Source organism: Salmo salar, chromosome 27 (assembly GCF_965601325.2).
Source record: "Salmo salar chromosome 27, fSalSal1, whole genome shotgun sequence".
Classification (NCBI taxonomy): domain Eukaryota; kingdom Metazoa; phylum Chordata; class Actinopteri; order Salmoniformes; family Salmonidae; genus Salmo; species Salmo salar.
Window position 1 is genome coordinate 1815189 of NC_138317.1, and position 14825 is coordinate 1830013.

Sequence of the window (14825 nt, forward strand, 5' to 3'; positions counted from 1 at the left end):
CCCATCAATGCAAGATGGAACTTTGTTTCATTCACTGAATATACTGCAAAATCACGTTGCAGTTAACGTGAATATGAAAAAAAACGTAAATAAAAAAATATGAAAAATATGAAAACTTAAATACCCTGTAGTTTACTAGTGTCTGTAAATAAATATTGATAATGAAAAGTGAAGGGTGCTCAACCAATGTAAGTCGAAGTGCAATCAAAACATTTAATCATTGAAAACAGCACAACGCGCACATAGGTTAGGGTACTATGGTGAGCAAGCATTGCGCCTTTTCATTTTCAATAAGTATGGATTTATTACCCAATTATTTGTCTTTGCCTGCAAATCGTCCTCCTGAAAAAGTGAGGGTATATCCTATAGTACTCTGAGCTGTGTCAGATATGCATAAAATAACATTGCAGGACTGCGGTTGGGTTTGGGACCAGTTCTTGCGGTAACGGGTGGTAGTCGATAGAGATCCAGCAGGTGTGGGTGGGATGAAGAAATCAGTCTGCGCAGACCTCTACTGTGCACCATGACAGTGAAGCCTGTAATGGTAGAGCTGTTTATTACTGTGTCAGTGTGAAAAGAAGGGAATTAGTTAGGGAAACTGACAGATCAATAATGTTATTGATATAATGACTAATACAACTCACATTGCACTGAGAAAACAGAAAATCAATCTTCAATCGTTACACCGATGGTTTCATCGTTTGATTCAGGTCTAGTTTGATTGAGGAAAAAAATAATAGTTAATGTAGGCCAACTTTTGGCCAGCTCTCTCCCGCTTGCCAAGTTAATTTACTTTGAAACAGGACAAAACAAAGTTCAAACTAGAGGTCGACCGATTATGATTTTTCAACGCCGATACCGATTATTGGAGGACCCAAAAAAAAGGCGATAGATTAAAATTGGCCAACTTTATTTATTTGTAATAATGACAATTACAACAATACTGAATGAACACTTATTTTAACTTAATATAATACATCAATAAAATCAATTTAGTCTCAAATATATAATGAAACATCTTCAATTTGGTTTAAATAATGCAAAAACAAAGTGTTGGAGAAGAAAGTAAAAGTGCAATATGTGCCATGTAAGAAAGCTAACGTCTAAGTGCCTTGCTCAGAACATGGGAACATATGAAAGCTGGTGGTTCCTTTTAACATGAGTCTTCAATATTCCCAGGTAAGAAGTTTTAGATTGTAGTTATTATAGGACTATTTCTCTCTATACGATTTGTATTTCATATACCTTTGACGTTCTTATAGGCACTTTAGTATTGCCAGTGAAACAGTATAGCTTCCGTCCGCACGAAAGTGCTGTTTGAATGAATTCTTACGAGCCAGCTGGTGCCTACCACCACTCAGTCAGACTGCACTATCAAATCATAGACTTAATTATAATAAACACACAGAAATACGAGCCTTAGGTCATTAATATGGTCGAATCCGGAAACTATCATCTCGAAAACAAAAAGTTTTTTTCCATTCAGTGAAATACGGAACCGGTCCGTATTTTATCTAATGGATGGCATCCCTAAGTCTAAATATTCCTGTTACATTGCACAACCTTCAATGGTATGTCATAATTACGTAAAATTCTGGCAAATTAGTTCGCAACGAGCCAGGCAATGAACGCAAGAGCAGTGACAATTTCATGTTAGCAGGCAATATTAACTAAATATGCAGGTTTAAAAATATATACTTGTGTATTGATTTTAAAGAAAGGCATTGATGTTTATGGTTAGGTACATTGGTGCAACGACTGTTAAATCATCACCCGTTTGTCGAAGTAGGCTGTGATTCAATGACAAATTAACAGGCACCGCATCGATTAAATGCAACGCAGGACACGTTAGATAAAATAGTAATATCATCAACCATGTGTAGTTAACTAGTGATTATGTTAAGATTGATAGTTTTTTTTATAAGTTTAATGCTAGCTAGCAACTTACCTTGGCTTCTTGCTGCCCTCGCGTAACAGGTAGTCAGCCTGCCATGCAGGCTCCTCGTGGAGTGCAATGTAAGGCAGGTGGTTAGAGCGCTGGACTAGTAACCAGAAAGTTGCAAAAACAAATCCCCGCAGTTACATGGCCAGCTACATCAGTCAACTAAAGAGTAGCCATTTTCTGTTCTGCATCCTTTCACAACTTGGTGAAAGAGCGCAACGCATACACACTGAACTATGCTCAACTCTCCCGTGCTGGTCCAGCCAGCCTTCTAGAAGTTGCCTTCACACAGCCCGGTCCTAAATCCAGTCAGATAAACACACCAAACAGCCTACCCGACCGCTCAGAGGCATCCACATGGTCCTAAAGCACACAGTTGCCACGTTATGTATCATACTCCAATGATAAAACTTGGGGGGGGGGGGGGGGGGGGGGGGCTGTCCCCCCCATCCCCATGAAAGATGCACCCCTTTGTTTTTGTAATTCAATCCCCTCAGTTTGTGAATATCAGATCAATCTTTGACTGGCTATTTCTGGTGGGCCCATGAACCATTTGACAGAAATCTAGTTGTCATGATGACTGCTTTAAGCCTAATTTTGCCAGGGTTGTCCATCCAGTTGATATTGAAGTCACCAAAACCCAGCCATGCAGACTTGGAATTAAGAGATTTAAGTAGTTCTTCTAATTTTGCATAATATTGTACATCACATGCAGGGGGATTATACACAACTAGAATATAAAAATGCATTTGTGATGACAGGAACACATTTACACTTCCCAGGAGTACTTCTTCGCACTTAATGGAGTCTTGATGTATATCAAAACACCCCCTCCTCTCCCAGTGGTTCTCTCTCTTTAAAACATTTGTATCCAGGAACAATCATATGAATTAAAATGTTACTATGAAGCCAGGTTACTGTAAGACAAAACAAATCTAGATTCGACCCAGGAAGCAATGATCTAATCTCATCACTACTTATATTCAGATGTCCCCCAAATATGCCTTTTGGTTTTACTCTGGGATCCCAGACCACTTTAGCACAATTGAACATTTCGATCTTGCAGTGTTCTTCAACCATGACAACCATACTGTCAATCAATACTGTTCACACTACTTCAGTACTGGGAGAGAATGAGTTTGGGCAAAGTGGGATGGGCAGGCTGGGTTGTGTAAAACAACATTGCAGTGAAAGTTTCACATTGTAGCTCTACGTATCTGTTTAACCAGTTTCTCATTGTAGCTCTACGCATCTGTTTAACCATACACTTTCTAATGAGCTATGAATGTCAGCCCTTAAGCACTGGTTTTAGGCCAAGTTCTGTTGTATTAACACAATTTGCTTAGAATTTGTGTTAAAATGTAGCCTACTGGTAGCAACACTTCACCCTAGGCACCTATTCTCCTATCAAATTGGAAGAGATACGAAAGGAAGATTAGAAGAGGACACAGGCATCATCATGCCCAGGTGATAGTGAAGTGTTGTGGTGAATGTTTACAGGGAAACTATATTTTCATAATACAGGCTACACCAACGAATCAAATCTTTGTCACATGCGCCGAATACAACAGTGAAATGATTACTTACAGGCCTTAAACTTCTTAGGGCTAGGCCCCTTTTTTCTCTCCACTTCCTGCCTGAATGACATGCCCAAAGTAAACTGCCTGTAGCTCAGGCCCTGAAGCCAGGATATGCATATAATTGGTACCATTGGAAAGAAAACACTTTGAAGTTGGTAAAAAATTTAAAATAATGTAGGAGTCTATAACACATAACACTCCCTGGATGCAATTCATATGGCTTCCACAGGGTGGCAGCAGTCTATGTTCAAGGTTTCAGGCTTGTAAGTTCAAAAACGAATAAGAAATAAGTTTTAGTAGAGGGACACAGCTACTGTAAATCGGAATTAGCAGTTAGATTAACAAGAATTTAAGCTTTCAGTCGATATAAGACACGTGTACATAAATGTTTAAAATCCATAATATTTATGATTATTTATTTGAATTGCGCACCCTCCAGTTTCACAGGAAGTTGTTAAGGCTAGCGGGACCCCTAGCCTTAACCAACAATGCAGTTTAAAAAAAAAATATGAGTAAGAATAAGAAATAAAAGAGCAGCAGTAAAATAACAATAGTGAGACTATACACAGGGGGTACCGGTAGAGTCAATGTGCGGGGGCACTGGTTAGTTGAGGTAATATGTACATGTAGGTAGGGTTATTAAAGTGACTACGCATAGATAATAACAACAGTAGCAGCCATGTAAAAAAAAAAGGGGGGGGGGGGTAATGCAAATAGTGTGGGTAGCCATTTGATATGATGTTCAGGAATCTTAAGGCTTGGGGGTAGAAGCTGTTTAGAAGCATCTTGGACCTAGACTTGGCGCTCCTCATTAAAATGCAAATCAATTTATAACATTTTTGACATGTGTTTTTCTGGATTCTCTCACTGTTCAAATAAACCTACCATTAAAATTATAGACTGATCATTTCTTTGTCAGTGGGCAAACGTACAAAATCAGCAGGGGATCAAATACTTTTTTCCCCTCTATAGACAGCTACAAAAAAATACAGATACTCTCTCTAGGTAGATAGTGTGGTCTACAGCTTATCATGAGATAACCTACCTCAGGCGTGCAAAACCTCAAGACTTCCTTAAATGTCATGCACCAGCTGTTATTTACAAAAATATAGTCAGCCGCCCCTTGTCTTACCAGACGCTGCTGTTCTGTCCTACCAATACAGAGCATAACCAGCCAGCCATGTTGATAATTTCTTTGTTCAGCCACGACTCCGTGAAGCATAAGATATTACAGTTTTGAATGTCCCAATCGTAGTTTAATTTTCTGCGTAGGTCATCGATTTTATTTTCCAAAGATAGCACATTTGCTAGCAGAATGGAAGGAAGTGGGGGTTTATTCGATCGCCTACGAATTCTCTGAAGGCAGCTCGCCCTCTGGCCCCTTTTTCTCCACCTTCTCTTCACGCAAATGACGGGATCTGGTCTGGGCCTGTTCCAGAAGCAGTATACCATTCACGTGGGGCTTGTCAGACTTGATAAAGGAAAATAACTCCTCTGGAGTAATCGCAGTTCTGATGCCAATCAGTTATTTTCAGGTCATAAGAGAAGGTAGCAGCAACATTATGTATCAAATAACTAAAAAAAGTTAAATGCAAAGAAACAAACAAAAAACACTATTGGTTAGGAATATGTAAAATGTCAGCCTTGTTCTCTGGTGCCATCTTAAAAAGGTCAACTTCAGAGGAGTAATTGTTAACATACAGAGTAGGCCTAACTCAATTTGACCTGAATTATTTTCATATGTTCGAAATCTTTATCAGATGACAGGAATAACCACATGCAAACTCTATGACAAATAAAATAAGCTTTATTGGAGGGCCTAAAGACTAACTGTCACCTGACCTCATCGAATTAATTGCGTCACACCCACCCAGTATCCGTTTGAAAGAAACTAGGGATGCGTGTGTGGTACGATGACCACAAGAGAAACGGGAAGAGACTCGAATATGACCAGATATATCAACCTGTACCACGTAACACTTGCGACCTACTCTATCAACCTACACGGAGATATGTGTTCACTATTCTAATCTACAAAATTCCCAGGGTAGGCTACTATTGCCTATCGACCCCTATATGAGGCTTATAGGCTACGTGTCAATATGCATACAATTACAGCGCGATAATACGATTTCTATCACCACTCTGTAGTTGTGGCCAGGAAAAGCGGAGTATAAGTAAGACTGCTGCCAACGCACCAAAAAGCCACAGGTGTCCCCGCTCTGTGCTTATCCCAAATGAACGCTCGCTGTCCAAAACGCTGATCAGCGAAAAGCAGAGAGAGACTATTTAATAGGAACGACTCAACAATTGCCTTTGGCGTTCCTTTACTGACCCCGACCGACGCCAATAACAAATAGACAATAACCTAAGCAAATAATAAGTAGACTACCCCAGTATCTGTGCGTTATAAATGTCGACGATGAGCAGGCTATGACGTGTTGCCTATCGTTGACGTCTCTTAACGCAGATACTGAGGAAAATAAGTAGCGTCGCTGAATGCAAGCGCGTTGTTATACTCTACTGTAGCCTACCTGCAAGAATGGATGATGGTCCAGTCGAGATATCAGAAGCAACGTCTAAAGTACCCTTTGATTATCGAGAGATGCGTGTGCTCACTTGCGGTGTTGTAGCCCAGAATATGTTTCACAATACACTGCAGACATGAACAAACTCCTCCTGGTCCGGCTGCCGCTGCCGCCGCTAAAGCAACCTGTTTGCCAGTGGGCTACGTCAGATAATATCGCCCCGCCCTCGAAACAAGCCGATTGGCGCGGCGCATATTGAATGTAAGGTCCTTTCCATATCCGCGAGACAGTGCTGCCAATCAAGGGTCTATCTATAACGATTATTTAACGCCTATTTGCGCTCCATGGCTCCATTTGCTATAGGCTGCATGAGTACATTAATGCGGTTTATTTGCATTAGACTAAAGTAGGGGGTAGGGCTATTCTCAGTCTAGATATATGATCATTTATTGATCACCAATGATCAATGATTGATCACAATTCATATTGTAATTAAATATCACAGTTGAATACTACAGAAGAAATCTGGCAGTAACTTAACATGCGTGTTTACGCTACAAAATTATATAAAGTGTCCTGTACTCCGAGCATGCGCTGACCAACTGGCAAATTGGGGCGGCAGGTAGCCTAGTGGTTAGCGCGTTGGGCCAGATCGAATCCCACTAGATCGAATGTAAAAATCTGTTGTTCTGCCCCTGAACAAGGCAGTTAACCCACTGTTCCCAGGCCGTCATTGTAAATATGAATTTGTTGTTAACTGACTTGCCTAGATAAACAAAAGTGTCTTCACTAACATTTTCAACTTGTCCCTGACTGAGTCTGTAATAACAACATGTTTGAAGCAGACCACCATAATCCCTGTGCTCAAGAACACTAAAGTAACCTGTCTGTAGCCATGAAGTGCTTTGAAAGGCTGGTCAAGGCTCACATCAACACCATTATCCCAGAAACCCTAGACCCACTCCAATTTGCATACCACCCCCACAGATGATGCAATCTCTATTGTACTCAACACTGCCCTTTCCCACCTGGACAAAAGGAACACCTATGTGAGAATGATATTCATTGACTACAGCACAGACTACCTTCAACACCATAGTGCCCTCAAAGCTCATCACAAAGCTAAGGACCCTGGGACTAAACACCCCCCACTGCTACTGGATCCTGGACTTCCTGTGGGGCCGCCCCCAGGTGGTAAGGGTAGGTAACAACACATCCGCCACACTGATCCTCAGCACGGGGCCCTGTCCCTGTTCACTCATGACTGCATGGCCAGGCATGACTCCCAACACCATTGTCAAGTTTGCCGATGACACAACAGTGGTAGGCCTGATGACCAACAACAATGAGACAGCCTATGGGGAGGTCAGAGACCTGGCCATGTGGTGCCAGGACAACAACCTCTCCCTCAACGTGATCAAGACAAAGGAGATGATTGTGGAGTACAGGAAAAGGAGGACCGAGGACGACCCCATTCTCATCGACGGGTCTGCAGTGGAGCAGGTTGAGAGCTTCAAGTTCCTTGGTGTCCACATCACCAACAAACTATCATGGTCCAAACACACCAAGACAGTCGTGAAGAGGGCACGACAAAACCTATTCCCCCTCAGGAGACTGAAAAGATTTGGCATGGGTCCTCAGATCCTCAAAAGGTTCTACAGCTGCACCATCGAGAGCACCCTGACTGGTTGCATAACTGCCTGGTATGGCAACTGCTCGGCCTCCGACCGTAAGGCACTACAGAGGGTAGTGTGTACGGCCCAGCACCTCACTGGGGCCAAACTTACTGCCATCCAGGAACTCCATACCAGGCGGTGTCAGAGAAAGGCCCTAAAAATTGTCAAAGACTCCAGCCACCCTAATCATAGACTGTTCTATCTGCTACCGCACGGCAAATGGTACCGGAGCGCCAAGTCCAGGTCCAAATGGCTTCTTAACAGCTTCTACCCCCAAGCCATAAGACTCCTGAACATCTAATCAAAGGGCTACCCAGACCCGTTTTACGCTGCTGCTACTCTGTTTATCTATGCATGGTCACTTTAACTCTACCTACATGTACATATTACCTCAATTACCTTGACTAACCGGTGCCCCCACACATTGACTCTGTACCGGTACCCCCTGTATATAGCCTCGCTATTGTTATTTTACTGCTGCTGTTTATTATTTATATTTTTTGTCTTTTTTGTCTCAAAGCATTATTGGTTAAGGGCTTGTCAGCAAGCATTTCACTAAGGTCTACACCTGTTGTATTGGGCGCATGTGACAAATACAATCTGATTTGATAAGGTTGCAGTTCCCCTGTGACCATATAAGGTATGGATTTTAGGTGATTTTTGCGTGAATGCAACTAAGGGTTCATTTAGTTTTTGGTCATGAATGGTAATATAGTTGTTGGAGTGCAGTTACTCCTGGCCCATAGACAGACTACTTACATCATGCCATGGTAATAAACAAATCTCTTTAACATGATGACATTTCTTCATAGCTCAAGCTATCTCCAAAAATAAGTTCAGTTGGATTGTTATGCATCAGTGGAAAGTTGTGAACTCAATACATTTCCACAGAGCAGAACAAAATTCTGTTTCTCAGACATCAAGAGTGCATTTAGATGGATATAATCCCCATGATAGACACTGAAGGATGGAAATAGCATAATGGTTAATCAATGCTCATGTGAGGGTTGGTCAGTAACATTCAGGGTTTGGGTAAAAAACAAATAGTCACTCAAAATCACTCTCAGAAATCCCAGACCTAGTGCAACAGCACTATATGTACTGCATGTCGGAACATTGTGGGAGGCAACCCATCTGCCTAGGGCTGGGTTCCCGTACTGGTGGCCCGTATTGGCAACCCCAAGTTCTCTGAGCAAAAAACATACTTAAAAAAAAAAGTTGTTGGACATAAGACCGTAAGGAAAACATTTTAAATTTTGGAAATCTGTTCCAAAGTATTCCCACGGATAGATGTGATCGTATACCAATGTAGGAAAAAAATTGAGGAAAATTGATTTTTCAGTTTACTTCCTGAATTGACTGATTTGAAAGGGAAATGACTCAACCCTGGTACTGCCATTAGACAATTTGAAGTAACTAGAGTAGCAGCATATCTGTTTTAGCAGGTTTAGTGTATCCCCATGTTTAATACAACAAAAGCCACAAATTAAAAGATTTGACAAGGGCGAGTACAAAAACAATTCTCTTTACTTCTTCAGAGTTCAGTACCTTCCCCGCCCTGTGTGGGCTGCTGGTCAGTCCCTCAGGTTCCCACCAGAGGGCGCCTGAGTAGAGCACATTATTATACAGCAGATAGCAGTACAAAAAGTGAATGGGGTGAGAAAAAGGCAACTTGGACAGAATGTTTTTTTTTTTTTTTAAGGAAAATTACAAACACCTGACATGACAATAATATGAACATTGATATTTTTCGCTCTGTTATTTGGTCTACTTCGAGGCCTCTAGCAGAGACCAAATTACAAATAAAAACAGATTGGACAAAGTTACTGCATTTGTTCACATGCATTCCCAAAAGACTAGTACACACATTGGATATGACCATGATGTCACTACTTGTAGCTATGCCAACACCATCCAACAGCACTGATATCACAACTTCTGTGTCCAGTGAAGAAGAGATATAAAAATGGTTCATTCAATGTATAAAAACAAAAAGTCCATTGACATAACCAAGACATAATATAATTACATTTTTTTGTTCATTGGTTGATTCTCCTGCATTCCAAGATGGAGGCGTGTTTTGGGAAAACGTTCAGGCTGCATATCTACAAACTTTTCTGTGGCGCCATTCTTTTCTCTCTGGAGGTGTGGGTGGGAGGACAGTCTAGTACATTGAGGAGTGGCCTGGGTCTCCTTTGGATTCATCTGCTCTGGGTCAAAACCAGGTATGTACGTGTGTGTGTGTAAGATGACCACGCTCCCACCAGGGGTCAGTCAGTCAGTCTGTCAGTGAGGGGTCTGTGTTGGTCAGTCACAAAGTATGAGGTAGTGTGTTGGTGTCAGTGCTTTGCTTGTCGCCAGGCCAAATGTCTGGGGGGATAATGTGGACAGGACATTGTCATGTACGGGGAAATCAGTTGTTCAGTCCAAAAGAGTCACTAAAAGTGCTTCATGTACTCACTAGCCAGTTTATTAGGTACACACATGTAGTACCGGGTCAGACACAGCTTTGCTTCCAGAACAGCCTGAATGTTCCATGCAATGTTTTCCCACTCCTCAATTGTCCAATGTTGGTGATCACGTGCCTACTGAAGCCGCTTCTTTTTGTTTTTAGCTGATAGGAGTGGAACCCGGTGTGGTCATCTGCTGCAACAGCCCATCCTTGACAAGGATTGATGAGTTGTGGGTTCCGAGATGCCATTCTACACTTCACTGTTGTACTGCGCCGTTATTTGTATGTTTGTGGCCCGCCTGATAGCTTGCACGATTCTGGATGTTTTATTTGTCACACCATTCTCGGTAAACCCTAGACACTGTTGTGCGTGAAAAGCCCAGGAGGGAGTCTGTGATCCTGGATCTGGTGCGCCTGGCACCGACAATCATACTGCGCTCAAAGTCACTTGCTTAGGTCACTTGTGTTGCCCATTCTAACGTTCAATCGAACAGTAACTGAATGACTCGATGCCTGTCTGCCTGCTTTACATAGCAAGCCACGGCCACATGACTCATTGTCTATAGGAGCGATCCATTTTCGTGAAAGAGGCGCTGTACCCAATAAACTGGCCAGTGAGTGTAAGTGTGTTTATGTATGTAAAAGAGAGATTTGGGCATTGTAAACGGCTTATCAGATAAGGTTGGGTGAGAGAGATCAGAGCAGTCATTGTCTCTTCCCCTGCACCCCTCCCAGTCCCTCCTCCTCTGCCTCCTCAGCCTTCATTGGCAGCCACCAGCTGGCCCAGGCCCTGGCGGACATACACAGCCTGGATCTCCTTGGTTTTGAGGCAGAAGTCGCAGGCCCAGACGGCAGAGCTCTCCCGGGTCAGAAGCCCGTAGGCCGGCTCAGTCAGGCCCGTGCAGTCACGGTGGAACCAGCGCTGGCACGAAGCCTCGCACAAGATGGCATCCTGGTCGTCGTGCACCTCTGACAGGCAGAAGCCACAGGGGAACACCATGCCCGGGCCCCCCAGCTTTCCTGGACCGGCGCCTGGGCCCGTGGAGGTGTTGGCGGGGCCGGGGGGCAGCGGAGACTGGGTGTTGGGAGTGGAGTTGGAAGGGGGGTTAGGGTTGCTGGCGGGGGTGTTGCCCCCACTGTTGGTCAAGTTGTTCTGGGCAGAGTTGGGGGGAGCATTGGGCATGGGGCATCCACCAGGAGCGTTGTTCTGCTGGTTGTAAGGGGTGGAGCCGGGGGCAGAATTGGGCAGAGTCGACTGCTGCTGGGACGGGTTATTGGAAGAGGGGGTGTTGGTAGAGTTGGGCCCCTGCAGCTGATTCGGCGGCAGCTGCTGAGGCTGGGATCCGTTGAGGGGGCCGGTGGGGGAGGAGTTAGGGTTGGGCTGGGGCGGTGCTGAGGGGGGCTGGCCGGGTGTGTTGGGGTTGGGATGCTGGTCAGGGTGTCCAGGGAAGCCTCCTCCAGGCTGGGGAGGGCCAGAGTTGGGAGGCCCGGGGGGGGTGTTGTTGGGACCTGGAGGACCAGAGGAGTTTAAGTTAGGCTGCTGCTGCTGCTGAGGAGGCCCAGACTGGGGCCCACCTCCACCAAAGTTCTTCCCCTCCTCATTTCCTGGGCCTGGGGGGCTGGGGCCTGGGTAGGGCCCATCTTGTGAAGGAGGGAACTGTCCTTGAGGGGGTAGACTTGACATCCCTCCCATGTTTCCTCCTGGGCCACCTACCATGGCCCCCATCATGTTCATCCCTCCAGGCATGCCCCCCATGGGGTTCATGGGGCCATGGGGGGGTCCCCTGGGGCCTCCGCCACCTGTTAAAGGGGGGCTGTTGAAGGGGTGCCCACCCTGTCCGTGCTGTTGCTGTAGGGGCATCCCAAACCGAGGGTGCGGTGGCCCCCCTCCTCCAGGACCCCCCATACCACCAGGGGACAGCATGGGGTTGAACGCCGGTCCAGGGTGCATGGGGGGACTGAAATTGGGGGGCATGTTAAATTGCGACGGACCCCCAGGCCCCGGGAAACCTCCACCACCTCCACCCCCGAAGCCAGGCATCCCCCCAAAGCCCAGCTGGTGGTGCGGTCCTGCGTTGGCTGGTCCTGGGCCGAAAGGCGGTCTCCGACCTGGACCTCCAGGGACTCCTACGGGTCCTCCGGGGCCCCCCATGAAGCCCATGCCCCCGGGTCCCATCCTGCCTCCACCCCCATACGGCCCTCCTCCTCCACCTGCCCCGGGGCTGGGGAGGAAGGGACCCCCTCCTGGACCTCCAGCCCCACCAGGTCGGGACGGCAGTGACGGGGGGCCAAAGTCATCGTCAAAAGGGTTGGAGGCAACCAGGTGGTCCACCATGGGGGTGGGAGGGGGCGCAAACTCAGAGAGGTGGGAGAACGCGCCACCAGGCCCCTAAAAGACACAATTAGTAGAGACAAGAGAGAATGGATTATTGAGATTGAACGAGGTGAGTTTGGTAAGAGCAGAGAAGCTACACATAGTGTAGAATGGTTGAATAGTAAACTAGTGAAACCACTGATCGTTGTAACAAGTCGTCAACTATGTTACCACAAAAATTTTAACTTGAGTTTAGATCATGCTTAAATGTGTAACAAATCATAAGACCAGCACAAGAAAAAGTGCACACAACAAGTAAAACCTTCTTCGAGACAAGGCCACCAGTCAAACACGGCAAACATGTTTACAATAAGGAAGAACGTCTTCAGATCAGAATCGCCAAGGCAGTCGTTACCTGAGCATTGGATTTCCTCTTCTTCTTCTCTGGGCTCTTCATCTGTCCACCTAAAGAGGGGAAGACAGAGGAGAATAGGAGAGATAAGAGTGACATTCTAGCATATCTTTCTGGTTTACAGATGAACATACACAGTGTCTATTTTTCCCTCATTCCCTAAGAAATGCTTTTTGTGAGGGTGGGTTTGGAGTAAGTAGTGTGAAGATTAACCATGTTGACATTGCAATAGATACAACACAAGACTGTACATTTGTAACACAGAACCCAGATGTAAAGATCAAAGTCCAGAACCAGGAGTGGACAGAGACAACATTCCTGACTGACTGGCATGAGGACAGTGTGTGGAGGTGAGGACCACAGTCACCCAAGCCACGGACTGTTCACTCAGCTACCTTCAGACAGATGGAGTCAGTACAGGTGCATCAGAGCAAAGACAGAGAATAAAAACAGCTTCTATTACCAGGCCATCAGACTGTTTAACAGCCATTACTAGCCGTCTACCAGGTGATGCACACTCACAAAAAGAAATATATATAGATATACATAAAAACACCTCATACTGCTGAACATACCATTCTTAGTATCTCGTGTAAATTTATCCAGGGTAAATATGTATAGATTGCTCGAAACGTAAGTATTTCGCATCACCCGCAACCAATACACTTTTATTTGATTTCAGTGTTGAACAGTCAAGCAGAGAGATGCCAGGTTTGGTTGAGTATGAGACACAGAGGGGAAAATAACGGACATCATGAGAACGTAGAAATTAAGTTAATACCAGGCCATTTACCAGCATGCAAGACATGCCAGTAGCACGACAAAAACGATGAGACAGAACAACTGACTACAGTCCTGTAGACACGTGGATTTGCAGCAGTGGTAACTAATGGTTAGTTCTGATCTGAGACAGACGGGATGGATGGATAAATTATCAAAATCCTACCTTTGCCTCGCTTTCCTTGGCCTTGTCCCGCCAGGAGTCTCCCCGATTCGGCAGCCATTAATGTGACTGTTGGTGCTGTGCAATGTCACCGTTCATATCATGTAAGAAAAATGTAAAATGACGAATAGTCTTGAGAATTTGGACCCGAGCAATACTAGCAAGTGGAGTCAAACAGTCTTTGGATTTGAGGACAGTTTCTATAGATAGATACGTAATGTGCGTCTTCCCTTGCAATTTACAACTCGATATCTTGTTCCCCACACTTTGACTGTCACGGGGTTTGCTGGCCAACACACTTGCTCAAAAACTGTGGCTAGCCAGGGTTACTTTCAGCAGCCAACTTGTACAAAATGAAGAGCCGGGCTGAATGAAACTGAACACTCCCCCCTCCTCCCTCTAAAAATGATCACTTACAGATGTGTAACGTTAGCAATTAAGCTAGCTAGCTGGATAGCAACGTTAGCTATCACATTTGGGTAACAGTCGTTAGTTAGCTGTTTTTTTTTAATAGATTACATGTAGATTATGATTTATAACAATGAATAGCCTACATTCAATTTGGTTAATTTACACATTTCGCCTCTATGATAGCCAGCGGCACAAAATAACCGCTCTCTAGTTAATAAAATGTTGATTAACGTTAGCTAGCTAGCCTGTTAGCATTATTGGGAAGCAAACTATACCCTTTCTCCGTTGCTTGCTCTGTAGTCGTTAATATGAACCTCTCCAGTGTGTCATTGCCGACATACCAGTCCTCACACGGTATATGCTTTCTGTTGTGGTACAGCTTAAAATAATAATTGATACAAACACGCACATTTTGCCATATTAATCACGGCCTACTGTCGCCGCCGGACAAAGAGGGCCAGGCAGGAGAGACGCGCATCCGGGAATATTACAATTCAGAGGGAAAGTAGGGTTGTCCTAAAACGAGTTTTCATAATTAAAGTCACGTTCTGCATCTAGATTAACAAT

General features: G+C 44.6%; 2 protein-coding genes across 4 annotated transcripts in view; both read right to left on the minus strand.

The window, feature by feature from the left end:
• cgnb (cingulin b) overlaps nt 1-6237 on the minus strand; it is a 53015-nt gene extending 46778 nt beyond the window's left edge. For both annotated transcript variants that reach the window (XM_014176884.3, XM_014176883.3), the window contains exon 1: nt 6057-6237. The gene's annotated coding sequence lies outside the window, so the exon portion shown is untranslated. The remainder of the gene's footprint in view (nt 1-6056) is intronic.
• Nucleotides 6238-9235: 2998 nt separating this feature from the next.
• Nucleotides 9236-14735, minus strand: pygo2 (pygopus homolog 2 (Drosophila)). Of its 2 annotated transcripts, XM_014176885.3 has the most exons (4): nt 14534-14735; nt 13851-13925; nt 12908-12957; nt 9236-12567 (listed from the first exon to the last, which is right to left on the minus strand). In XM_014176885.3, the coding sequence occupies exons 2-4, from the start codon at nt 13906-13908 to the stop codon at nt 10933-10935; spliced, it is 1743 nt and encodes a 580-aa protein (XP_014032360.2). In that variant the 5' UTR covers nt 13909-13925; nt 14534-14735; the 3' UTR covers nt 9236-10932. The 2 variants fall into 2 exon arrangements, with proteins under 2 accessions (XP_014032360.2, XP_014032361.2); XM_014176886.3 differs by lacking the exon at nt 14534-14735 and having other exon boundaries at nt 13851-14527.
• Between the last annotated feature and the right edge of the window lie 90 nt (nt 14736-14825).